At 55.6% G+C, this 26707-nt stretch overlaps 1 protein-coding gene across 3 annotated transcripts in view; it reads left to right on the forward strand.

The window, feature by feature from the left end:
• The window catches only part of CACNA1I (calcium voltage-gated channel subunit alpha1 I), a 117195-nt gene that overhangs the window by 43646 nt on the left and 46842 nt on the right, over nt 1-26707 (forward strand). For all 3 annotated transcript variants that reach the window (XM_004279506.3, XM_049693894.1, XM_049693895.1), the window contains 3 exons: nt 5037-5134; nt 19491-19650; nt 25656-25971. In XM_004279506.3, the coding sequence (XP_004279554.1) occupies nt 5037-5134; nt 19491-19650; nt 25656-25971 (574 nt within the window). The remainder of the gene's footprint in view (nt 1-5036; nt 5135-19490; nt 19651-25655; nt 25972-26707) is intronic.

A 26707-nucleotide genomic window follows, 5' to 3' on the forward strand; every position in this document is an offset into this window, starting at 1 on the left:
TGGGGGTTTTTGTTGATTTTGTTTTTAGACTTTTAGCACTGACGCTGCACCATAAAGTAACTGTGTAATTAGGGTTAATTTCTCGCTCCCGCAAGTGATGTCTTACTTGGGGCCTAAGGGAAGTCAGCCGGGTGGTTATTCACCCGCAGAGCGGCCCTCTTCACTCTCTTTTTTTTTTGGAGGTGGGGGATGCTCCCTTAGCTTTCATCCAGCGGGGAGGAGGAGGAAGGAGGTGGAAGGTGGCTGCTTCTGTCACAGGCGTTCTTCATGCTGCATAGATTCCCGGGGCGCCGGCTCTGCGTGGCGGGGCTGGAGCGGGGTGCGTCTGAGGAGAGAGGAGCCGGCCAGCGTCCAGCATCCAGCCGATCAGGCGATGGCTAATGCTGCAGCCCCGCCCTCGCCGGGGGCCCCTGCTGGGACTGCGGCCCAGTTGCAGGGTAACCTGCCCATGACCAGCCCCTCGCTGGCTGTTCCCTCTCCGCTCTCTCTCTCTGTGCCTCCTGGGATCACCCCCGAATAAGCGGCTGCTCCCAAGCCCCTGGCTGAGTCTGCTTTGGGGGAACCCAAACTAGACAGGAGGTGTGAACAGAGTGTGGAAGGAGCCAGAGCAGAGAGGGTTGGATTCAGCCTGCCGTGCAGGGAGGGCGTGAGCAGGGCTTCATGGAGGAGGGCGTCTTGAAGGATGAGAGCGAGGAGAACAGGCAACGCGCAAAGCAAAGGGGGCAGAGAATCGCGTGTTTGCTGAGCTCGGCGGGCCTGGCCTGGTGCCCGAGGTGCATGGAGTAGGGGCAAGGGGTGGGGGGAGGGGGCCGAGGCCAGACTGCAGGGCCTTGAAGGGCAATGGGGAGCCATTGAGGGTTTAAGGCCAGGAGTGACACAGCTAGATTCGAGGGTTTTTTTGGCTGCATTGGGTCTTCATTGCTGCGCGCGGGCTTTCTCTAGTTGTGGCGAGCGGGGGCTACTCTTCATTGTGGTGCGTGGGCTTCTCATTGCGGTGGCTTCTCTTGTGGAGCACGGGCTCTAGAGCTTGGGCTCAGTAGTTGTGGCGCACGGGCTTAGTTGCTCCGCGGCACGTGGGATCTTCCAGGACCAGGGCTCGAATCTGTGTCCCCTGGATGGGCAGGCGGATTCTTAACCAGTGCACCACCAGGGAAGTCCCTAGATTCGCCTTTTAGGAGGTTTGGACTAACGGAGGATGGGCCGTGTGGAGAGGAAGCAGGGGGCTGCTGCAGCTGTCAGCAGAGAGGGCTGGGTGCTGGAGCTGTCAGTGACTGTCCCACGTTGGGCTTGTCGGTGCACAGTCACCGTCAGGACAGCGTGATCCCAGGGCAGAGACTTAAACCTGCAGTTCCTACCTCCCGGCTACTCGCTCAGCCCCTCTCTCCCCGGCCTTGTCCAATGTCCAGCTTTCTATCCTCTTCCTCTCAGGGAACGAGAACTACTGGATTCCTCACTGCGCACCTGCTATTTGCTCTTTTTTTTTTTTCTTCTTCTGGTACGCGGGCCTCTCACTGCTGTGGCCTCTCCCGTTGCGGAGCACAGGCTCCGGACGCGCAGGCTCAGCGGCCATGGCTCACGGGCCCAGCCGCTCCGCGGCATGTGGGATCTTCCCGGACCGGGGCACGAACCCGTGTCCCCTACATCGGCAGGCAGACTCTCAACCACTGCGCCACCAGGGAAGCCCCTATTTGCTCTTTATCACCAAAAGTATTTACAGCTGGTCTCGCTCCCCCAGACGGGAGATGCGGCTGCAGCAGGACACCCTCCCCCGCCACCCAGATAGGTTTATGAAGTATAGAAGAGAGAGTTAGGACCTGGGAGAAACGTTTAGAAACTGAGATCCTGCCAGCCGCCTGGTGCAGCCAAAAAACAAACAAACAAACAAAACCCCCCAAAGCCAAGACCATTCCTGCTGCTGAGAACTTAGTGACTCATCACATTTCTCTTTTTGACTCAACTGCCAGGAAGCTCAGAGCTAAGATCTTGACACTAAATTCTCCCAGAAATTTCTCTTGAGGGCTTTTCAGTGGGGACCCTGAGGGCTGATTAATTCTTAGGGGAATTTTTGTAGTAGAGGATCGAGTCAGAGGTGAAGGGAAGGGACTGGGTTACTGTGTCGCTCTGGGTCTGTCAGGCTGTGGCTGCTTCGTCCCCTTCAGAGATGGGGACAAGAGTCAGATCAGCCTCCCATGAGGTGGGGTCTAGGAGGCGTTCAGACCCTAAAGCTTACGAACTCTGGGTAACTGTGGGCCTCGGTGACACCCAGCCATAAGTTGTATCTCACTCAGGACCCAGAGGCTGGCCCCCCGCCCCACTTATTTTAGAGAAAGGAAGGTGAACCTGAATCCTCACCATGGGACCTGACTACACAGCGCATCTGTAGTTTCCCGTTCTTGCCTCCCAGCCTATCCTGGGGCAGGGGCCATGGTGGGTGCCCCCAACTTAATTAAGAACCAGTAGTCCCAGACGGTGGGCTATGGGTTCCTTGAGGGGGGATGGAGGGGCACAGAGCCCGTGTGGCTGAGTGGGGCGGGAGAGTCAGGGACCAGGCAGGAGTGTCCTGAGGGCTCCTGCAGCAGGCAGGCCCTGGTGTGGCTTGTAGCCGTGGGCCCGGCCTGGTCCAGGGCAGCAGAGAGAGGGATGAGGTGGGATCTGAGAAATGTAGAGGGGGCTCGAGCAGGCTAACGCAGGTAACACACACAGGAGGCCCTCAAAAACCATTCGCTTTTCTGTCTACCCATCGTCTGTGAGGCACCTGTTTGTCTCTGTGGTGAGACTTCACGGGATGGGAAGAAATCCTGGGCTGGGATTTGATGGGTCTCGGCAGGTGTGCTCAGGGGCTCCTGGGACGCAGTACCTGGGTGGGTTCAGTCTGGCGTGGGCTGGGATCTCCCACCTCCAGCACACCCAGCAAAGCATAAAGCGAGCCCACTGGCAGGAGGGAGAGAACCAGGCAGAGAAGGAAGAGGGTCTGTGTTTGAGAGGTTGGGGCCTGGGGGAGGGGCTGCCTGCCATGGGGTGGCTCTCCTAGGCCTGGTGTGTGTGTGCGTGCGCGTGTGCGCGCCAGTGTGAGAGCCTGTTTGTGTGCCCGTGTGTGCTGCCCCCGCAGTGCCTCTATCACACACATCTCCCTGGCTGCCTGGAGAGCTCTTTCCACCAAATACGAACATGACGGTGTGGCTCACCCACGCGCGGAATCCTTACGCCGCCCCACGCCTTCGGCGCCCCCTTCCCAGATCACCCACTACCCCTGGGCGCCTCAGCCCTCACCCTCTCTGCCTGGCTGCTGCCCCCACTGACCCCCCTCCTGCCCCCTCCTCGGGACCCCTGGTCTCCGTCTCCAGTTCTTAGGTCTCTGTCACTTTTTTTGTCATGTCCCTTCATCTGAATTTGGGCCCTGGTAGGAGTGAGTGTGGCTGAGGGTGTCCAAGGAGTGAGTGTGTACGTGTGCGCGCACCAATGGTTGTGTGCAGACGTTTGATTCCGTGTTGCATTTGTGTGTGTGTGTGTGTGTGTGTGTGAAAAAGGAGAGAGAGAGAGCACACAAGCATGGGAGCCGGAGCCTGTGCCCCAGAAAGCCGGGAGATGATGGATGGACGCATTTCAGGGAGACAGAGCTTTCACTCAATTACTCTTCAAGCAGCGGGAGGGGGCGATGGCTCCGCAACAGTCGGACAGGTTTGCAGGGTGTGTAGGAAAAGCCTTCACTTCCCGCTGATGGCAGCGACAGGTGGAGCTGGCAGCAGTGCCGGAGTCTCAGGGTGGGGGGCCCAGGTCCGGTGACTGGGATGTCTGGGGTCAGGCTGGGGCTGCAGGCCCCTGGGGCCTGTCTTTCAGAGGGGGAAACGGGGGGCAAGAAGCAACTGAGCAGGAAGGGTCTGACGGACGTGCAGGAAACTATAGAGGGGACACCGGAGATCTGCCTCCCCTGGAGATCTGGGGAGGCCTCCTGGAGGAGGCAGACTGGAAGGGGAGGGGGACCTGTTTGGTGAGGCCCCGAGGATGAGAACTGAGGCAGTGGTGAGGGCTCCAGTGCTGTCTTTGCTTTTCGGTCTCTCCGCTGCCTGAGTGCGGACGCCTGAGGGTAGGGGCCGGTCTGAGTCAGCACCTAGACTGGCCTGGTTCATCATGGACACAGGTGTGGAGAAACTTCCAGGACTCCAGGGGCATCTGCACAGAACCTGAGGAAGGTTTCAATGGACAGAGATGATGGAGGTGTTGCAGGCAGAAGGGACAGTGGGAGAAAGGCCGGGAGTGGGCCCTGCGAGGCTGGAGCCGGCCGCCTTGCGTGCCCAGGAGAGGGGTTATTCCTGCAGACCAAGTACAGTTTGCGCCTGGCCTCGTTGAGCTGGGAGTTGGGGAGTGGGGGATGGGTGTGAGGGGGTGGAGGGGGGCAGAACTGGTGTGACTCCTGGCTTGAGCCTCTACCCGTTTGCTGGGTGACCTGGGACATGTGATGTCACCTCTCTTACAGCCTCATCTCTTCATAAATCTGGGCGTCTAACCCTGGCTTGGGGGGCCCCTGGGGGCTTGGGGAGACGGAGGGACTGGGGCTCCACTCCGGCCTCTACCCTCAGCAAAATCTTCGCAGACGCTGCTGCTGCTGTGACTGTGATGTCCAGTCACCGTCTGGGCTCAGTCTGGGGGCCTCTCGGCAGTTCCTCCATGCTCCCCTCTGAGGAATGGGGCGAATCCTCCCTGTTTCAGAGGCTGCCCTGGAAGCGGGGGCAGGAGCCGCCTGGCACAGTGCTGGGTATGCGGTGGGGCCGCAGGGTCTCTGCCCCTCCATTCCCTCTGCCCCTGGCCGCATCTACCGGGACCCTCAGGGCAGTCCACGAGGTGGATGTCACCTGCGCTGCTTACAGAGAAGGAGACGGGCCCAAGGAGACAGCCCAAGGCCAGAGGGCTGACTGGGGCTTAGCCGGGTTTCTGACCACTTTTCTTACCCTGTCCAGGCAGGCGTGGGCGTGGCTGGCGCGGCCGTGGCCCTGCTGTCCCTGTGCTCTGGGCCTCACTCTTCTCCCCTCTCTTTGCAGGATGGTCGAGTACTCCCTGGACCTCCAGAACATCAACCTGTCGGCCATCCGCACCGTGCGTGTCCTGAGGCCCCTCAAAGCCATCAACCGTGTGCCCAGTGAGTTGGTGCCCCCTGCCCTGCCCCAGGGCACTCACTCACTCAGCAGAGACTGACCGGCATCTCCCCATGCCAGGCCTGTGCTGGGCACGGGATCCTTCAGTGACTGGACAGATGTGGGCCCTGCTGCCAGGGGTTCACGGGGCACTATTTGGGCCTGAAGATGTTGGAAGGTGGCCCTGGCGCCTCTGGGTCCCAAAAGGACTCAGACTGCAGCAAATACTGGCTTTTTAGGGACAAGGTTCCTTGTGGGGGGACTATCAAGGTGGCAGGTGTGTGAAAAGAAGCTGCTTGGTTTGAGGGAGGGCGTCGTGCAGCATTCCACTGGGGAGGGGCTCCCAGACCCCCCACTTGTGCCGACTTGGAGCTCGAGCTCCCGACCCACCCACTGACCCCCTCCATACGTTCATCCCCCACAGGTCCATCCACCCACTCCCCCATCTGACCGGCTGCCCATCCATCTGTCCGCCCACCTAGTATTGAGAGAGGTTATCTGATAACAAAAACCCCTGACACCTGCCCAGAATCATCCAGCTTTCAAAGCTTTTCATCTCTGTGATTTCTTCGGAGCCTTGCAGTCCCCCTGGCGGGAGGTGGGTTAGTCTCATGAAAAACTGAGATGAAAAAACTGAGACTTGGAGACTTGAGGTTACTTGCCCAGGAGGTCTCCTGACTCTTTCCACTGCCCTGTGTCTCGAATGGGATGGGGATCTAGGGAAGGAGAGGGGGAGGGCCCTGCCTGCAGGGGGCTTCAGGCCTGATGGGGAAGGTCAGGAACTTTTAGGAGCATCTACTCACCTCCTGTGTGCCAGGCTCTTGACATGCCGCTGGCTGACTTAACCCTCTGAACAACCTATGTGAGGCTCAGAGAGGTTAAGTGGCTTGCATAAGGTCACACAGCAATTCAGGGGCAAGGCAGGGATCTGAGCAGAGTTATGTCTGTCCTAAGCCCAGCTCTTTCCCTGGCTCTGTCTGACCCCTTGCTTCTCTTCCCTGCCTGAGCCTCAGTTTCCCAATCTGCAGAAGGTGAGAGGGCTCCTGGCACCTTGTCCTCCTCCACAGTCACCACTGACCCCACTCTGCCAATACCCAGGCTTGGGGCCTTGGGGGTCCCTGCCACTCGCCCTGCCCACCTCTCTGCAGCCGTCCGCTGTGAGTGCCTGTGGGGCCAGCCTGACTCTGGGCTCACAGAGTGTGTTGGTCAGCCCGCACAGGCCTGGCTGGGCAGTGGAGGCTGTGCTCTGGGATATTTGTGGAGCAAGGTGACCTGGGAAGGCAGGTTGGCACAGGTTGGGTGAATTACATAGGGGGTCCTGGAGTGCTGGAGTCTCAAGGTCGCATATACAAGGTCACCTCCCCACACATGAGCCTTGACGTGATGGGAAACTCCAGGGGCCCCTGAGAGTTGCTGTGAAGGTCCTGAGGCAGGGGGGTTGAGAGATGGGGGTGGGGCTGGGGGTGAGCGGTGAGAACCAAAGCTGTGGGAGAGGGGGGAGGGGCAGTTCAGCTATATCACCTTTGCCCCTCCCACTGTCCATCCAGAGAGGCCATCCTAGGTGGCAGACTGTCTCTGTCCTTCCCACTTGCCACCAAGCCTAGAAGTCTCCTTAAAGATTAACTTGTTCAAAACCATCTTTACCCCTTTTAACAAATGTGGAGAATGAGACCCAGAGAGGGCCATGACCAGCCCAAGGTCACACAGCAGGTTAGTGGGAGGGACTAAACTGGAGCCTGTTTCTAACCAGCCCACCTTGCCCAGGGGTGCATGTTCCTCTCTCTCAGGCGCCACCTCCTACTGGGAGACTGACCACAAGGCAGACTTTGTTCCCTCAGCGCCCAGAACTATGCCTGGTGTGTGGAAAGCGCTCAGTAAATAGGTGTGAAGTGGACCCGCTGGCCAAGTTTATCGAGTAGCTGTTCTGTGCAGTCAGTGCTCAGACGGAGGGGTGCCAGGCATGTGGAGCTTATGGGGGTGCAGGGAGGGGCAGAGTGGGGGGCACTGGGGGTCTGAGGTGGAGTCAGCTGAGACCCAGCGGAGCGTGGGGATTGACCTGGCAAGGGAGTGTTTTAGAAACGCCTGGCAGAAGTGGAGTGGACACAGCGGATTGCTCTGGTAGTGTGGGTGAGCCGTGCCCGGGCCAGGCAGGGTGGAGAGGAGCAGGTGGGCAGAAGCCCTGGTCCCCACCCTGGAGAGTCACGGAGGAAGCCCAGCGTCTGGCCTGGGCAACCTCAGCAGGGAAGGCACCAGGCAGGGGCCGCATCTTTCCTGGGCGCCCCCTTTGTGCTCCCCATTTCTGTTCCAGGGGAAGGCAGGGGTTGCCCTCAGGAAGCAGCCACCGTGTGGCCACTGTCACGCTCCTAGCCATGCAGCCCACAGGCCCGGTACCCTTTCCAGAGATGCGGGTGCATGTGCCGGGGTCACACAGGGGTGTTTGTACACGATCCTGCATTCTGCGTCCCCCGTCAGGTCTCGGGATCTGACAGGCATGGGAGCAGAGACGTGACAGGACATTTCAGAAGAGATGGTCTGGGTGGGGGCAGACAGGATACACACACAGGGTATGGGCCTCTCTCTCCGGGTGGGTTTCTGTACACCTGTGCGCGTGTGTGCGCGCGTGTGGGTGTGAGGGTCTCTATCTATGAGAGACCATGTGCTGTATGTATATGTGTGTGCACGTGTGCGGGGTGTGGGCCCACGTGCCTCTCCTCCCTGCCCTTTTCGCCCTCTCTCGCTGCCCGCGTGAGGAGCTCATTTGCAGCTGCGGGCTGTAGGGGTCACTTCCAGGTCCCCAGAGCCAGTCCGTTCACTTCTCTGGAGAAGGGCGGGGCTGGGCCCTGCGCTCCTGGAGGTTCCGATTTTGGAGGCTGGGTAGCCCCAAGGGCCCAGAGAGGAGCTCGGCTCTTTCCTTAGGGGCCTCTTTCCTTCTAATAGGCTTCGCTGGGAGGCCCAGGGTGGCCTGAGGTGGGCAGTTCTGTTTCCACTCCGAGCTGATTCTGCCTCTCAGCTGACAAACGAATCTCGAATCTTGCTTTCTCAGAACCTGGAGGCACAGCGCTCCAGGATCCAAAATAGAACCGATGCGCCCCCCTGGAAAGGGACCTTAAGATAAATCCATCTTCATGAACAGCTTGATTAACAGGAGCCTCAGGCTGTTGGAGCAGGTCCTCTGATCCAGACCCTCATTTACAGAAGGGGCAGCGTCCTTCCCAGGTGCCAGGAGCTCTGCCCAGGGTCACTGGGGAATGAGCGGCATGGGGGGCGGGGCACAGAGTCTTAGAAGTGTCTCTTCGAGAAGTTTGGTTGGTTGCCTTCTTTTTTCTTAGATGTTTCCACGAACATTCCAGGTCCTCCCATTTACTTGTCTTTAGAGCCGCTTCTGCCCTGGGACGCCTTCTTTTCAACAATAGCCTGTAGCTTTCCATTTGGCCACTAGATGGCAGGCTAGAGAATTGGGACTAGGCAAAGTGAAATTATGGGTTATTAATTGCAAAGCTGTGGAGAGGGGGGTGGCTGCCTGTAGTTTAAAAAGTAGTTTAAAAACACGACCAACGAGGAAGACTCAGTTGGGTTGTCAGGGAATGTAATTTCTACTTCTTAGCTCTGCAGGGAGCCTGCTGTGTGACCTGGGAAGCCCCTGGGTGTCTCTGGGCCTCAGTTTCCCTATTTGCACAAAGGAGGAGGAGGAACTGATTAGATGTGTGGTTCTGACTTTGTCCAGGATGGTTGGGGCACCTGGGAGTCGTGGTGCTCTTTACAGAACCTCGTTAAAAATATGTCCCTCCACTCTACTCCTGCCAGGTCTGTCCTGGCCACTGAACCATTGGTGGATAAAGGGCAGGAGATAGTGCATGGGAGGAGGTTAGGGAGGGAGGGAAGAAGCACTAGACTGCCAGTCAGGAGGCTGGGTTCTGGTTCCTCGCTGTGTGACCTTTCATAAGTTGCTATCCCTTTCTGGGCCTTGGCAAGATGGGGCTGGATTATCTCTGAAAGCGCCCCCTCCTGGCACCAGCGGACTCCAGGCCTCACCCAGCCTATACACCCCTCAATCAGCTGCAGTGCCTCCCAAAGCCCATTGGCCAAGCCATTTAAATATGAAAAGTGCTTTTTTCTCCAGTAAGAAACTAGGGCAGTTACTGCTAAAGCCTGAGCCGGCTGAGTCTGAGCTGCTGGCCCACATCTGCACCCTGCCACTGCACACCCCTGCCCAGCCTGTGGAGGGGGTTGGGAGGGAGGCCTGGGGAGCTCAGGGGCAGCTGCTGGGGTTGCTGATTCTCGCCTGGGCCCCTGCCCCCTTCCTGGAGCCCAGTCCAACTAACAACCCCTGGGTCAGCAAGAAGCCACCTCTGTGCAGGGGCCTCTGGGATGGGGCTGGGCTGGGCAGGGCCCAGGGACAGGGAGGCAGAGCTGACAGTGCTGTGGGTGAGGCTCCTGTCCGGCCCCAGCTGCAGGCAGGACTGGAGACTTACTCTGTGCTGACAGGCCCCGGTTCTAGTTCTTTCACCTGCCTGTTGTGGGACGCTGGGCCTTTATTTCTCCAATGATAAGATGGGGTTAATAATAGCAATTTCCATATGGTTTTGTAAGGATGAAATGCCCTCAGGTGTGTAGAGAGCTTAGCACAGAGCCTTGTATGCAGTAAGTGGCCAACAGGTGCTACTATTATGAAGAAGGTGCTGGGAGCATTGGGGGTGGAAGGTGGGGGCGTCAGGACCTCTTTGCAGAAGCTGGTTTTGGAAGATGCTCAACAAGGACACAGAGGGCTGGGGAGGGTGGTCCCTGCAGACGGAGTGGAATTGCATGTGCCAAGGTGGAGAGCAGGAGCTGTCCTGGGAACAGTGGGGCTGGGCAGAGGACTGCGTGTCATGGGGAGGTGGAAGGTGAGCATTCCACATCTTCTAGGGATTTCCTAATAATGATAAATGGCTAAAATTTATCAGATGCTTTACATGGGCTGTATCATTTCACCTTCATAGCAGCCCTAGGATGTTGGTACCATTGTGATGCCCACTTTACAAATGGGGAAACTGAGTCAGAGAGAGGTTGAGTAACCTGCCCAAGGCCACACAGCTGGCCAGAGCTTTTTGCTCCTTTTCACAACCTCCTTCCTTTCCTTTTAGTGTGTAGCCATCTCAGCCACCCACTCCATCTGCAGGGCATCAGGAAAGACCCCTGCCCACATCCAAGGTCAAAGTAGAAAGACCCCGTGGGCTGAAGTAATGCCCTCAAGGCCCCTTCTCTTCCCATCTACCCCCAAGTTTGGTGTGCCCCAGACCTCCGAATGCCTTTCACTGTCAGGGTGCAGAGTTCTCGTGGTGCCAGGCCCCAAGCAGCCCAAGGGGGATGAGCCAGGGCAGGAAGGAGGATGGCGCAATGGTTAGTGCAGAGCATGGTGTCTGAGTCACCCTGCCAGCATTCAAAGCTTGGTCCTGTGTTAATTAGCTGCAGGACCTGGGGGAAGATTCTTCTTTTGTTTTGGACCCCTGTCTGCACAAGGGGGATGGCACACAGCACCATCATGTGGGTTAATCTGCAGTGCCAGGTGTGGAACATGTGCCCTGTGAACTGCCCCATCCCTGCCCTTTTCACAGAGGGAGGGTCCCAGTGTTGAGGCTACAGACTGCTGCATCCAGAGCAGTTAGACCAGCGTTTGTGCCTGGGATCTTGGCCAGTGGCTCCACCTCTCGGACCTCAGTTTCTCCATCCATAAAATGGGGTCCCAGCCCTTCCTCGCTAGGCTGTGGGGCAGCAAAACATCCTTATGACATCTGCTCCTAGAAGGTGCCCAGGGAAGGTGCAAACACCGTACCTTGATCACGTGGGGGTCTCATACTCCGCATCTATTGGCGGTGGGGCTGGGGGACCTTGAAACAGAGCTTGCATGAGAATCTCAGCACTTCCACTCTGTACGTGTGTTTAATGGGACTTGGGGTGCAGGACCTTGGACTTCAGACTGTCTGTCCTTGGATCCCACAAGGGTCCCCCAGCTGCCCTGAGGAAGAAAGGTCTGGAAGCCCCCAAGGAAGGAAGGGAAGGGAGGAGGAAGGTGGGGAGAGAAGAGAGAAGAGGCAATGGAGGGGCCCAATTTCCCCAGGGCTGCTGCCTTTCAGAAGAGGTGGGGGTGGGCGGGAGAGCATCTGGCCAGAACATCTGATGAGAACCTGGCTTGCGAACAGTAAAGAGCAGCCGGGACTGTAAGAGGAGAGATGCTTGGGGTGGGGGTGGGGTGAAGGTACCCCCCGCCCCCCGCCCCCTACTGCCACCTCCTCCGCCGGGGTCAAGTTCTGTTCTGCAAATCAGGAAGGAGTGATTCGTGGACAGGACACAAGATGAAGGGAGAGAGGCACTGTGTATGCATTCATTCATCCATTCATCCGTTCACCCAAAGTAGCATCCACTAAGGGGCAATGGGGCCAGGCCTTGGGTCAGCTGTGGGGTCACAGAGAAGACTCAGATGCAGCCCCGTCTCTGTAGGCAGACACTCAAGCCAGGAGCTCTGGGCGGGGGACGTGTGCTCTAATGGAAGCATCAGGGCCGAGGGGAAGGGCCACTAACGACGTACTTTGAGGAGGCTTCAGACAGGAGGGGGCGCAGGACGTTTGAAGAAGGAGTAAAAGGGCAGGAAGGTACCCAGTGGGGGGATACCTTCAGTGGCACAGGACCAGGCCCACCCTCTAGGGAGTGAGCCCTGACAGCCTTGGGGAGGAAACCAAGGCCTCCCCTGAGGTGGAGGGTGCAGGGCTGCAGACTCCCTGCTGGGGATTGTTTCTCATCTCAGGAGTGGGCACTGAGGGCCCTCTTCAGCCCACAGGCCCCTCCCAGGCTGGGCTGGGGCCAGTAGCTGTGTCCTCGGCAGCCCAGCCGTATGCTGCCTGGCCCGGCCTTCCGGTACCCACTGTGCCCCTGATTAGTTGGCACTGGCCATGGCAGGGGCAGCACACGGCCTCTCCCAGCTGCTCAGCGCCCTCCACTGACCTGGCCAGACCAGGGAGAGAGGGGAGCCCCCAGGCCGAGCACAGCCTCGGCGCCCCTTGCCCCGGGCCTGGCAGAGCGGCCCCGCTAATGTGGGCTGACAGTTCCTGTCTGCAGAGAGCACCCCGGACCCCCAGGGGAGATGCCTGTCAGGAAGCACACCCCCGTCTTCCTCCTGGCCCCCTACGGCCACCAGGGCCCTCTGCCTCGCTGCTGCCCAGCTTTCCTTAGGGCGGAGGGTCTGGTCTGGGGGGTCCCCGGCGAGAAGGGGTGAAAAGGCTGAGCAGCTCCATCAGTTTGCCCATCTGTCCTCCATCTCCCCCGGCTCCTGGCTTTAAATGCCACCTAGGGACCATTTCTACCCTGATGCCACCCACGTGACGCTCCAGGCCATACTTCTCTCTCCTGAACCCCGGACCCTGAGATCTTACGAAGCAACTTCACATGGGTGTACACCACGCACCCCAGACCCCACCCATCCCCGCGGACCCCCATCTTTACTGAGGGCTGCTCCGTGCCTCTAGTCTCAGGCCCCCAGCCTCGGAGATGCCTGGGTTCCTCTCCACCGCCCGCATCCACATCCCACCCTCGACTCAACCTTCAAGAGGTCTCCTGAGCCCAGCCATGACCCCCTCCACTGCCACGTCAGGACCAGCCACTTCTGCATCATCAGGATGGCAGGTGAGCAGTGGCTGGGCCGGGCCGGGCAGGGTGGAGAGGACAGGTGGGCAGAAGCCCTGGTCCCCACCCTGGAGAGTCACGGAGGAAGCCCAGCGTCTGGCCCAGGCAATCTCAGCAGGGAGGGCACCGGGCAGAGGCCGCATCTCTCCTGGGCGCCCCCTCAGTGCTCCCCATTTCTGTCCCAGGGGAAGGCAGGGGCTGCCCTCGGGAAGCAGCCACCATGTGGCCACTGTCACCCTCCTGGCCATGCAGCCCACAGGCCCGGTACCCTTTCCAGAGATGCGTCCGCATGTGCCAGGGTCACACAGGTGTGTTTGTAGACCATCTTGCAGGCTGGCACCTCCTAACGGGCCTCCTTCCTCCTCCCTGGCCCACACCGTCCATTTTCTCCCCAGCAGCTGGGAGACCATGTGTCTCTTCTGCCCACAACACTCAGAGTGAGTCGAAGCCAGAGTTTCACATTCACTTGCAGGCAGCCCCGTTTCCCTCGCGTCTTTGCCCTGGCTCTTCCCTCTGCCTGGAGAGCTCTTCCCCCAGCTGTGCGCACAGCTGCTCTATGCATCTTGCTGGTGTGGCCTTTCCTGGCCCCCATTTTATACCAGCCTGACCCCCGGCCCCAGCCTGGCCCTCCCCATCTCCTCCCCCATTCTACTTTTTGTGTTCGTAGCACTTACCACCCAACAAATGAGGAAATGTACTTACTTATTACGTTTGCTGTTTCTCTGTCTCTCCCTACCCCTACCTAGAATGTGTGCTTCACAAGGGCAGGGGATTTGGGGGGGGTGTGCGTGTGTGTGTGTGTGTGTGTTTCTGTGTTTTAGGCCGTGCCGTGTGGTGTGTGGGATCCTACTTCCAGGACCAGGGGTGGAACCCTTGCCCCCTGCAGTGGAAGCTAGGAGTCTTAACCACTGGACTTCCAGGGAAGTCCCTTTTGTGTGTTTTTTTAAACGGATGCATCCTTAGAGCTTAAAACAGTGCCTGGCACGTAGTCGGCCCTCACTAAACACTTGTTGAAATGATCCATCCACTCGGCCATCGCTCCTACATTCGTTCAAGCTGCCCTCCTCGGAGGGGCCGCTCTGTGCCAGGCCCTGGGCTGGGTCGGAGGATGCGGAACACCCCGGTGGGCCTTGCGCTCCTGGTTTCCGGCGGGGAGAGGAGGGCAGAGCTGCGATGAAGGCCGACAGCGTAACAAGTGCTGTGACGGAGGGAGGACGGGGCTGTGGCAGCTCATTGCGGGAGCACGAGCTCAGCCTGGGGACCAGAAGAGGCGATCACGCAGCTGAGTTTTAAAAATGGAGGAGAGATGGACTTCTGGGCGACTTTGAGGGCCCGGCGGTGACCCAGAACCTGGGCTTTCCAGGGACTGGAAGTGGGTCAGTCTGGCTCCAGCATGGACCCCGTCCTGCCGTGGGAAGTGCCCCTGGCGTTGCCCCCGGCAGCACAATAGCAAAGGACCCCTTGTGGCAGAGAGTGGGGGGCGGTGTGAGTGGGGGCAGAGTGTGCGGAGGTGGGGAGCCAGGGTGCCAGGCGCGTCTGCTGTCTGGCTGGAGCAGCGGGTTCAGGTGTGGTGTGGAGGGCGTGGGGGGCGAGGCTTGGGAGATAGACTGGAGCCAGGCTGTGGGGGCCTGCGAAGGGGGGATGGGGGGCAGTTGGGATGAAGATGTACACTTTCCCCACGGGGGTGGCTGGGCTGCTGGACGCTTCTAACTTTGGGGGCACCCCACTCGGAGGTGTCCTGGCCTTGGGGTGTTTCTGAGGCTGGACAGGAACCCCCATCCTCTTGTGTAGATGAGGCCTCTGGGCCCCAGAGAGGGCAAACTGTTTCAAGGACGCCCAGCCAGGACTGGGGCCCAGATGTCCTGCTGTGGGTTGATGCCCTGCGTGCTCATCAGGGCAGGGGCTACATTGAATGTTCTGAGGACTCCGGGGTCCTCTTTCCCTTCTTAACTAGGGAAGCAGGGCCCTCAACCACGCTCGTGGGTCGCCTGCAGCCTGCCCTCACCCAGGCACACCTGGTCCCCACCCCAGGCTGAAGGCCTCAAAAGTCACACTAAGAGAGCAGAACCAGGCAAGCTCATCCTGAGAGAGGAAAAAGGAGAGCCATGGGGGAACTAGATGCAGGAAGCCTTCCTAAGTATCTGGGAGTGAGAATCAGAGAAGACTGCCTGGAGGAGGAGGCTTTGGCTGGGGGACGGTTTGGAGGGAGACGAGCAGGAAGGATGGTCCGAGGCAGATGGTGATGGGTCTTAAAGGCAGTCTCTCTCTGTCTCTCTTTCTCTCCATCTCTGTTCTGTCTACAGTTCTCTCTCTGTTTCACTTTCTGTCTGTCTCTCTCTCCTGTACACAGTGCCAGGGGAAATGAGGGCAGAGTGGAACCATCGGATTTGCCTTAGCTAATTACTTACTTGACCATGGGCATAAAAGGAGGATTAGCTGGGCTCTCACGGGGTCCTCCCGGGCTCCCTAATCGCGTAGCCCCTGTTTCCTGGCACGGAAGTGATGAACTCGTTCTGAGCCCCTAATTAGCTAATTATGTGGTGGCTCTGTGGCCCTGGGACTCCCCGGGCCCCAGGGGGGCTGTGAAGTGAGCTGCGGCCCAGCTCAGCAGAGGGTGGCAGGAGGGGAGGAGGGACCGGGCTGCCATTCAGGGAAGCCAGCCTGGCAGGTTCTCAGGAGCGTTTCAGAATTTCAATGTCCTGGAGAACTGAGAAATGTAATTAACTGAGCAACACAGGCTGGGCCCGGGGAGCAGACATGGAGAAGCGGGGCTGGGATGGTGAGGAGCTGCCTCCTCCAGGCCTTTCTGATCTCACCCCTTCTCACAGCTGCCACCTGGCCCTCCGTGCTTGCCTCCTGCCTCTGTCCTGTCCTCCAGGATTACTCCTTCCCCTTTAAAGCCCAGAGCTGACCAAGCGCTCGCCCTGTTTAGAAATCTGCCCATGGACCACCCTGACCAGCCACCTAACAGAGAGCCCCGCCCTCCTTAGACCCCCCAAGCACAGTCTGGATGCCCTCTCTGAACGGTCACCCCTCTGCGACTTTGCCACAGCTCCCGGCATCCTGCAGGGCCCAGCTCGAGTCAGCCCCTCCAGGAATGGGCCTGGAGCTGCCCTCACTGCCCAGGCATGGTCCGTTTCCCCAACACTGTGGTCCCCTGACCCCCTGCTGGTAGACTGCAAGCTCTACCAGCAGGGGTAAAAAATGAGGGCGTAAAAAAATAGGATTTTGGTTTCCCCATGTGCCCAGCACCGTGCCTCGTATGCAACAGTATTTATAAGTGTTTGATGAGTGAATGAATGATGGGGCATCAGAAAGGCCTGCAACTGAATTAACATTTGGATGGACTGCAGGGTGCTTGCTCTGTTTTCTCGCTTCCCTCTTCTGCACACCCCCTGGCTACCCTGCAGTGGCGGGGGGCAGACGTGGCGAGGTGGGGTATTGAGCCTTCACTCATCCTGGCTTGCTCTCAATTGGAGAGCAGGAGCTTACAAAGGAGCCCCACTGCCTTTCCCAAGAGGAGGCTGACCTAGTTTTGTGGGGAGGGAGGATGGGGGTGGGCATTAATTATTGATTGGAAATCACTCCATACAGAGCTTGTGATGCAAATCCCAAATAACTACCCTCATGAATAACCACCTCAGGGGCTTCCCTGGTGGCGCAGTGGTTGAGAGTCCGCCTGCCGATGCAGGGGACGCGGGTTCGTTCCCCGGTCCGGGAGGATCCCACATGCCGCGGAGCGGCTGGGCCCGTGAGCCATGGCCGCTGAGCCTGCGCGTCCGGAGCCTGTGCTCCGCAACGGGAGAGGCCACAACAGTGAGAGGCCCGCGTACTGCAAAAAAAAAACCAAAACCCCAAAAAACAAAAAAAAAACTACCTCAGCCATCACTCCTGGAATAAATAAAAATCTGGACAGGGCCACTGTTCTCCTTGTCACCATCCTTCCATCCTCCCCTCTCCAATATTCCACTCCCTCCCTATGACTTAGCACATCATTCATTCACAAGCAGTCATTCAATAAATGTTGGCTGAGCCTCTGCTCTGGGCCAGGACCTGCTGGGTTCCAAGAACACTGAGGTGACATAGACACAGGCCCTGCCCCCAGGAGGTTAGAGCCAAGTGGAAGAGACAGGAGGGTAAACAGATGACTACACACTAGGGTTAGAAGAAGATTGGATGTTGATGTAAATGGTACCTCCAAGGTTGTGCAACCTGCACAACTGTCCATCCTAGGCTGGGTCAGAGATGCTGAGGTTGCCCAGAACAGAAGAGAGGGAGAGGGGCTTAGAAAGGGTATGGGAAGTCTTCACAGAGAGAAAGCAGACCCTTAACTGAGATGTGGTGGCTGAATAGAGGTTTGCCAGGCACAAGAGAGGCAGAAGAGTGTTCTAGAAAGAGGGGACAGCATGAATAAAAAAGCATGGAGGTGTGAAATCCCATGGTAGCTTTATGGAACTTTAAATAATTTGATATTGCTAGACATAGCATGCACACTGGGGACGGAGGGAGGCAGAGAGGAAGATGAGGCTACAGAGGTAGGCAGGGTTCACAGGAATCACAGGATCTTGGGGGGGGTGCGCTCAAGGGTGACCCACCAGCTCTTGACACTCTTTGGGGCCACAGACACTTGCGTGGACCTTCTTCCCAGAAAAATTCATGGCATCATACTTGCATACTTTACAACAATTCCATAAGGTTCATGGACCTTCCGTAGTCCTTCCACGGACCTCCCCCAACCTGCCAGGGGTCCACAAACCACAGCTTCTGTAACTGATAAGAATGCCAGCACTTTTCATACATAGTGATGACGTGCCCAGATTTGTGTTGTAGAGTGTGTTATCAGGAATCACTCCCTCTCTGTCCTGGGCTCTGCCTTCCTTGGGCTGGCTTCAACCCCAGGCAGGCATTATTCCCGGGAGGCAAATGGCCCCAGCAGCTCCAGGCTTAACTCCTCCCAGCTTGTAACCTCTGCAGAAAGAGAGCATCTCTTTTCCTGTAGTTCCAGCAGAAGTCTCAGTGCAGACTCTCATTGGTCCTGGATGGAGTCACGTGCCCATCCTGGACCAATCATTGAGGCTAGAGGAACAGGCTATGCTGATTGGCCAGGCCTAGGTCATGTGATCTCCATGTCAGCCCACCCAAACCACAGGACTGGAATGGGGGAATTGGTGCTGTTTTCATAGGACTGGGAAAGGGAGCTGGGCAAAACTACAGAGGTGACCCACCTGTCTGGGGCTTGCATTCCTGCGGATTCTCCAGTGACTGGGTTGGCTGGATCTTCCTGAGGAGTCAGGAGGGAGTGGGTGACATGCAGACAGTTACTGAAGCTGTGCAGATGATGTCACCCAGACTTGGGAGAGCTGGGTCCTTTTCACAGCCGGGGTACTGAGCCCGCGGGGAGAGAGAGGGCACGGAGGGTGCAGATGGGTCAGCCCAGGGCAGGAGGGGCAGAAGGGAAGGATGGGGAGACAGACGTGAAGGGTGGTAAGTGTGTGGAGCAGTGCCGGAAGCTGAGCATCTCCACTTCCTCTGTGGGGCGGGAGCCCCGGAGTTTGCTGAGAGTTGGCTGTGGGCCCTGAGCTGGGGAATCTTTGCAGAGTGGTTGCTGTCTTCTTGGGCCCGTCTGCTGAGGGACCTTATCCTCCAAGAGGGGAAGGGACTGGTTCAGGTCCCACAGGTCCCAGAGGCTAGCAGGGTGAGGATTTGAACCCGAATCTCTCTAAATCTCTGTAAATCTCTCTAAAGCTCTATGTGCTTTCCACAGGCTTTCCCTACCTGAGGCATTTCAGGATGTCAGACCTCCCCAGGAGCACACGTTCTGCCCCCTTCCCATGCCTGCCTGAAGCCCGCTTCAGGTCACGCGTCGCCCTCCCTGGGGATGTCTGTCTCCACTCCCACTTCCCCACCTTCTGTTTTGCCTCTGCCTTGGGTTGTTCATTGCAGCCCTTTCTTAGGAAAGGAAGAGTCCTCTTCCTCTGGCATCAGGCCAGGTCTGAGTCCCTCGGCTGGCCAGGGTTCTTCTGTAGGTGGCTCTGAGAGGTCTGCCCGGTTCCATCATGCAGTGGGCGGGTCAGCAGGGTGGTTTTGGCTGGTACTGATGTGTCCTGGCAAGGTCAGGGAACCACTGACTGCCCCGGAGATGAAGGACACTTATTAGGCTCCTACTGTGCCCATTCTGGGCATAGGGAGATGAGCTGGCCTCAGTCCTAGGCCTCCGGGTACTTGAGGGTTGTGGAAAGAGTGCTAACTTGGTGTCAGGACACCTGGTTTAAATCCAGACCCTGCTGCTTCCTATCTGTGTGACCTTGGGCGAGTAGCTTCAGTTCTAGGAACCTCCAGTTGCCTCTTCTATAAAATAGGGATAATATTACCACCCTCACGAAGGAGATCATATTTGTGCATTACCCAGAAAGGCGCTTGGCACATAAAAGGTGCTCCACAAATGCCTGCCTATTCACCCAGAATCTAGTGTAAGTGTCGTGGGGCCCAGAGCCATTTCCGTGGCCTCTGGGAGGAGGGGCAGGTACCAAGGAGGAAGTCTGTCTGGTGGCCACTGAGCAGGCTGAGGACAGTAAGGAGCCCCTGCCCACATGTCCCACCTCTCCTTTCACTGCCCCCTCTCTGTTCCTCTAACCCTGCTCTCCCTCTGTCCTCTCTGGGACCTCTGCCCCTGTCTGCCCATCCCTCCACCCTTCCCTCTCTCAGGTATGCGGATCCTGGTGAACCTGCTCCTGGACACGCTGCCCATGCTGGGGAATGTCCTCCTGCTCTGCTTCTTTGTCTTCTTCATCTTTGGCATCATCGGCGTGCAGCTCTGGGCGGGCCTGCTGCGCAACCGCTGCTTCCTGGAGGAGAACTTCACAATGTGAGTGCAGTCCCACCCCCACCCTGTACCCGCCTGCCCCGGGCTCCTGGCCAGCTTTAGCTGGGGCATCAGTGGCACTGAATGTTTCAGGGCTAGGAAGGTCTCCACATTGAGACCTGGTCCCGATCCTTATTTCCAGTGGTGCAGGGAGATTAAGGGATGTGCCCAGGTGAGTTGGTGGTAGGTCTCTCATGAATGGCTGGACACCAGAATGAGCACAGAAGTCCTCTGGGCTCTCAGAATTGGTATCAAAAAGCCCCAGCCCAAGATAGGCCCTTAGATGCTAATTCAGTACCTAGTGACTCTTACTTAACACATAGTTTTAACTTACTTGGGACTTGGGACCAAAAGAGTGGAAGCAGCAAACGAGAAGGAGGTTGGGTAAGAGGAAAGAGGGCGGTTAAGATCCAAGCAGAAGTGGGGACAACAAGGAATAGAGACAGAAAACCTTCAAAGCAGACATGGAAACTGGCTTTCTAATTACAGCACAGACGTTCCTATCAGGGACTGAGTCATCAGGGAAAGGTCAGCTCGCATTCAGCCCACTTGTGTCTAAAAGCAGTGGGGTGAGCAACTCCTCAGAGAGATGATTGTCCAAAGCTGTGTAAACAGAAATCAAGCTTTCGCTCTTGGAGGAGTTGCGTTGAGTTATCTGAGAAATGTGACATCTACTGAATCTCAGCGATGAGGATTAAGCAGCGTCTCTGAGTGTACATACATGCCCATATGTGTTTGGACAGGGCTATACTTTCACTTTGTTTCACTGATAGGCGTTAGTGCACTCCTGCTGTGTGCCAGGCCCCAGGGAGACTGAAGTAAAAAAGCGTTTTCATTCATCCTGTCACTCGACAAACTCATCCAAGTGGCAGCTCTTGCCTAGCCCGTGCTCGGGCTGAGGACACAGCAGAAGGTGGAGTTCCTGCCCCTGGGGAGCGAGGACTGCAGGAGGGACAGTTCTTGTCCCTGGGGACACTGCACGGGCGTGGGCTGGGCCTCCCTCTTGGCCTGATCGTTTGTTGTAAGGATGGAGCTAAGCTGGAGAGCCGGGGGAAGCCTGGGGAAGGGGACTGACCCGCCCATCACTGTGGGGGAACAGTAGGGTACCTGGGTAGATCAGGGACGGGGCACCCTTGTGGGTAAGAGCCCTGTGGGGGGCAGGGGTGCCCTCACTGTGTCAGTCATTTGGAAGAGGTGGGCCCTGAGTCAGGGCCTGGGGCAGCAGGAGAGGAGGACCCTGCTTCTCCTGGTCTGGCCTTCAAAGATGGAGACGGGTAGGGATGAGCTCTCAGCTTTGGGTTCAGGTCTCATCCAGGCCCCTCCGTGCCATATGGATCTTTCTCTAGGTCATTCCAACATGGCCCCCTTCTCATTATCCCAGCTCAGCCCCGATGTCACCTTGTCCTGGAGGCCTTCACTCACCATCCCCCTCCCCCAGACCCTCTACTGCCTTATCCTGCTTGATTTTCTTGGCACTATCTCTGTCTGAAATTATGTCACTTGTGAGTTTATTTTCTTGGTTGTTGGGTATCTCTAGACCTGTTTATTTACTTGGTTAGCAAGGATGAAGCGCTTCTGTGTGACAGGGGCCGTGGAGGTGATGCTTGACTTTTGATCCCTTGTGGAGACCAGGAAACGGAGGCTGAGAGAGGAGAATCTTGCTCCAGGGCACCCAGCTTGGCGAAGTGAGAGATAGAATTAGAACCTGGCTTCCCCTGACTCTAAAGCCCGCTGTGACTGCCCCGCAGGGAGTGTGCGCGAAGCATCCCTCCAGGCACGTGAGCCCCTCAGGAGACCCCAGGTGGTCATTTGGAGTGTTCTTGATGAGCGCAGAATCAGGACGATGTCACCCAGCTAGGAAGTGGCAGGGCCTGGAATCTGAGCCCTGGTCTGGTGTCCTCTGCAAAGCATCTGGTCCCTTCTTGCCGATTCTGTCTAGGCATTAATGCACACACACGACTATTTACACCCCAGACAGGTTTTAAAACTGAGAATGGCTCTGGCAGCGTGTCTTGAGTGTGTTTTTCATCAGTGTTTCTTATTCCACGAATGAATAAGAAGCTGGCGAGCCAGCTTCTGTTGATGGACCTTGCGAGGTTTCCAAGTTTTTGCTCTTACGTACAAGCCTGCAGGGAGCATCGTGTATGCTTGCGATCTTTGTGATCAATGGCTAGACTCATAATGTCTAGTCAAATCAGAGATATTGCGGGTTTGGTTCCAGACCACCACAGTAAAGCGAGTCCTACGACTTTCTTGGTTTCTCAGTGCATATTATGTTCACACTATACTGTAGTCTATTGATTGTGCAATAATATTAAAAAGAGAGCATACCCCAATTAAAAAGTACTTCATTACCAAAAGATGCTAGCCATCATCTGAGCCTTCAATGAGTTGTAATAGTAACAACAAAGATCACTGATCACAGATCACCACGACAAATATAATAATAATAAAAGTTTGAAATATTACAAGAATAATCAAAACGTGACAGAGACACAAAGTGAGCAAATGCTGTTGGAACAATGGCGCCGACAGACGTGCTCGATACAGGGTTGCCACAAACCTTCAATTTGTAAGAAGTGCAATAAAGAAAAGCTCAAAAAAACCGAGGTATGCCCCTGGGTCCATTTTTTTAAAATACTTTTTTTGGTTAAGGTATAAATTACACTCAGTAGCAGGCACAGCTATTAAGTGCTCAGTGAGGTTTTAACCTGGGTTGCACATCACTGTAAATCTACCCTGAGAAACTCACTGTCCCCAGCAAGGCTCCCTCCTGCCCTTTCCCAGTCACCTTCCCCCTCACCCCAAAAGTAGCAGCTATTCTGATCTCTATCACCATAGATTCCCTTTGCCTGTTCCTGAGGTTTCTTTAGATGGAATCATATAGGCCGTTACCTTTTGTGTCTGCATCTTTGTCTCAGTGTCTGTGAGGTTCATCCAAGTTGTTGCTTGTGTATTTCCTTTTTCATTTTTTTAAAAAAAATCATCTCTAGATTACTTATTTTTTTAAAAAAATATTTATTTATTTAGGCTGTGCCGGGTCTTAGTTGTGGCATGGGGGATCTTTGTTGTGGCATGCAGACTCTTAGTTGCAGCATGCATGCAGGATCTAGTTCCTTGATCAGGGGTCAAACCCGGCCCCATGCTTTGGGAGCGTGGAGTCTTACCCACTGGACCACCAGAGAAGTCCCTCCTTCTTTTTCACTGCTGTGAGGATTCTGCCGAGTGAATATACCACTATGTGTTTTTCCATTCTCCCGTTGATCTGGGCGGTTTCTGGTTCTTTGGCTCTATGACTGATGAATACTCTTGTCCATGTCTTTGGGTGGATATGGCCATTCCTTCTCTTGGGTAAATTCTCAGGGGTGGAATTGCTGGGTTAAGGGAGTGCATATGTTTATTGGCTTTAGTAGATTTTTTTTTTTTTTTTTTGAGGTACGCGGGCCTCTCACTGTTGTGGCCTCTCCTGTTGCAGAGCACAGGCTCTGGACACGCAGGCTCAGCAGCCATGGCTCACGGGCCCAGCCGCTCCGCGGCATGTGGGATCTTCCCAGACGGGGGCATGAACCCGTGTCCCCTGCATCGGCAGGCGGACTCTCAACCACTGCGCCACCAGGGAAGCCCGGCTTTAGTAGATTTTGCCAAACTGTTTTCCAGGATGGTTGCACTAAATGTTCGCTTTCAAAGTCTAAGAGCTCCAGTTGCCCTACATCCTTTAGCAACATGTGGAGTTGTCAGTCCTTTAATTTTTACTATTCTAGTGAGAGTGCAATGGTGCCTTATTGTGGTTTTAATTTGAATTTCCCTGATGACTAGTGGTGATAAGCACCTTTCCGTGTGTTTATCAGCCATTGGTGTATCTCCTTGTGAAGTGTTTGTATGGTCTTTTGCCATGTTAAAGTTGGATTGCCTTTCTTTTTCTTATAAATTTGTAGCGGACCTTTATATCCTGGATTTGAGTCCTTTGGTGCATATATATATATTGCAAATATTTGATTCCAGTCTAAGTTTTCTGTTTTCACTCTTTTTTTAAAAAAATATTTTAAATTTTATTCTTTTTCTTTTAAATATTTTTCTTTTTCCTTTTTATTTCTTTTTAAATAAAAAGTTCTTTTTGTTCTTTTATATATTTTTTTCTGTTTTTCTTTTATTGTCTTTAAAATTTTTTCTTTTTGTTTTTCTTCTGTTTTCACTCTGTTTTTCCTTTTTAAAATATTTTAAATTTTTTTTGTTTTTTATTTCTTTAGAAAATTTTGTTCCTTTGTATTTTTTCTGTTTTTTCTTTTCCTTTTAAATATTTTTTCTTTTTGTTCTTTTTCTGCTTTCACTCTCTTAATGGTGTCATTTGATCGACAAACAACAGCTCTCAGTTGTAATGAAGACCAGATAGCAATCATTTTCCTAGTATGCTTTTTGTATCCAGTTTAAGAAATCTTTTCCTAACCCAAGGTTACCAACTGTCCTCCAGTGTTTTCTTTTAGAAGCTTTCTTGTTTTTATCTTTCACATTTAGGTCTATATTCCATTTCAAATAATTTTTAGTATGACCTGTGGTTGGGGTCAAGATTCATTTTTTATATGGATGACCGATTGTCCCAGCACCACTGATGAAGAAGTCCATCCTTTCTCCACTGAATTGCAGTAGTGCCTTTATTAAACTGTCCGGGGACCATATGTGTTTGGGTTGGATGTCTACATGTTAATTGTTCATGGATGTTGTTGCCAAATTGCCCTCTAAAAAGGTCATGTCAACTTACACTCTCACCAATAGTGTATTAGCGTGTTTGCACTCACCCCATACTCAATATTATCAGCCCTGAAATGTTTGCTGTTTGGATGGATGTAAGACGATCTCACTGTTATTTTTTTTTTATTTTTATTTTTTTGCGGTACGCGGGCCTCTCACTGTTGTGGCCTCTCCCGTTGCGGAGCACAGGCTCCGGACGTGCAGGCTCAGCGGCCATGGCTCACGGGCCCAGCCGCTCCGTGACATGTGGGATCTTCCCGGACTGGGGCACGAACCCGTGTCCCCCGCATCGGCAGGTGGACTCTCAACCACTGTGCCACCAGGGAAGCCCAGGATCTAACTTTTTTATTTTCCACATGGATAGAAAATGTCTTAACACCATTTACTGACTAGTCCTTCCATTCCCCATGGACTTCAAAAGGTGTCTCTATAATATACTAAGTTCTCTTTTATACCTGGGTTTGTCCCTGTGCTCTGTGATGTTCCATAATTCTTTCTGTTCCTGTTGCAATACCACACTCTAATAATAATCATACTTGTAGAGTATTTTGTTCTTCTGTAGGGCTGTGCTCCACTCATCTTTATTCTTTTAAAAAATTGTATTGACTGCTCTCCCGTTCATATAAATCCTAGAACCATCTGGTCAGGTTTCATAGACAAAAACATGTTGAGATTTTGATTGGGATTGCAGTGAATCATAGATTAGCTCTACAGGATGGGCAGGGCAGGCATTGTCATCTCTGTTTTACAGATGAAGAAATTGAGGTCCAGAGAGGGGAAGTGACCAGCCCAAGGTCACATAGATGGGAGAGGGTGGGGCAGGAAGGTATCTTACCTTCATCTGTTGAATCAGCAAAATTTAGCATTTGTATGTTAAGCACCTACTCTGCTCCGACCACAGTGTGTGGGTACTAGGGATGCTGAGACCCAGTCCTTTCCCTAAAAGAGCTCCAGCCTCCCAGGGGAGTTGGGTGCATTTTTCCCCAAGAGCAATAAGGGGGTGAGTGCAGGGCCCAGTCTTCCCTGAGGCTCCCCCAGGGAAGGCTCCCTCTTGGTGTTGGGGGGGGGAACCCCGGAACTGCCCACAGTGGGCAGGTGGGAGTTTTGGTGACCATGGCAGAGGGGGGGAAGGGTGTCCCAGGCAGGGGGAACAGCATGTGCGAAGGCCTGGAGGCGATGATGGCATGTTGGGCCAGTCTTGCCATGCTGTGTGGCAGTGACCCCTCCCCTTCTCCTCTTTCCCCACCATCACCTGTGGACAGACAAGGGGATGTGGCCCTGCCCCCCTACTACCAGCCGGAGGAGGACGACGAGATGCCCTTCATCTGCTCCCTGTCGGGGGACAACGGCATCATGGGCTGCCACGAGATTCCCCCGCTCAAGGAGCAGGGCCGCGAGTGCTGCCTGTCCAAGGATGACGTCTATGACTTTGGGGCGGGGCGCCAGGACCTCAACGCCAGTGGGCTCTGTGTCAACTGGAACCGCTACTACAATGTGTGCCGCACAGGCAGCGCCAACCCCCACAAGGGCGCCATCAACTTTGACAACATCGGCTACGCCTGGATCGTCATCTTCCAGGTGGGGCCCTCGGGCCTGGCGCCGGCCCCCATGCTGGGTGGGGTGAGCAGCTTCACCTGGCAGGTGGGGCTCTGTGCTGGGGGTTTGCCACCCAAGTCATTGAAACCTACCCATCCTGCTGGCACAACAGGCACTATCAGCCCATGTTACAGACAGAGCAACTGAGGTTCGAAGAAAGGGCTGTAGGCCCTCGGGTGTATTGCCTGATGCCTCTGTGCCTCAGTTTTCTTATCTCTAAAATGGGGGTAATAACAGCTGCCCCCCGACCTTGAGTGGCTGAGAAGAATAAACCAGATGATGCCAGCCGAGCCTGGTGTGCAGTGAGTGCTCAGTCAAGGTTGCCTTCCTGCTGTCGTCAGAAGGAAGGATGGGGCAGGTGCAGAGGGTGGTGGCTGAGAAGCCGCTGAGGGGTCTGCTTGGCACGCTTCGCTCTGGGGAGCAACAGGATCACAGAATTCAGAGCTGCAAGGTGTGATGTCATCACAGCCCAGCAGCTGCGTTTTGGGTCCCTTCGGCCCCGAGAGGGTGGGTGGCAGTGACCTGGCAAACGCTCTGTGCATTTGCCAGAAGCGAACAAGACCGCGGTGCTGGGGGCGCCGGGCGTTCGTCTCGCCCAAGGCTCCTCTGCTTTCCTCTCTGGGAAAGCGCATGGGCGACAGAGTCACTCCAGGCTTCTCACAGCCCCCGTCCCGGGCTCACCTGAGCTGCGCCCCGACCCTGCCAGGTGGGCTCTGTT

Source organism: Orcinus orca, chromosome 11 (assembly GCF_937001465.1).
Source record: "Orcinus orca chromosome 11, mOrcOrc1.1, whole genome shotgun sequence".
NCBI classification, from domain to species: Eukaryota; Metazoa; Chordata; class Mammalia; order Artiodactyla; family Delphinidae; genus Orcinus; species Orcinus orca.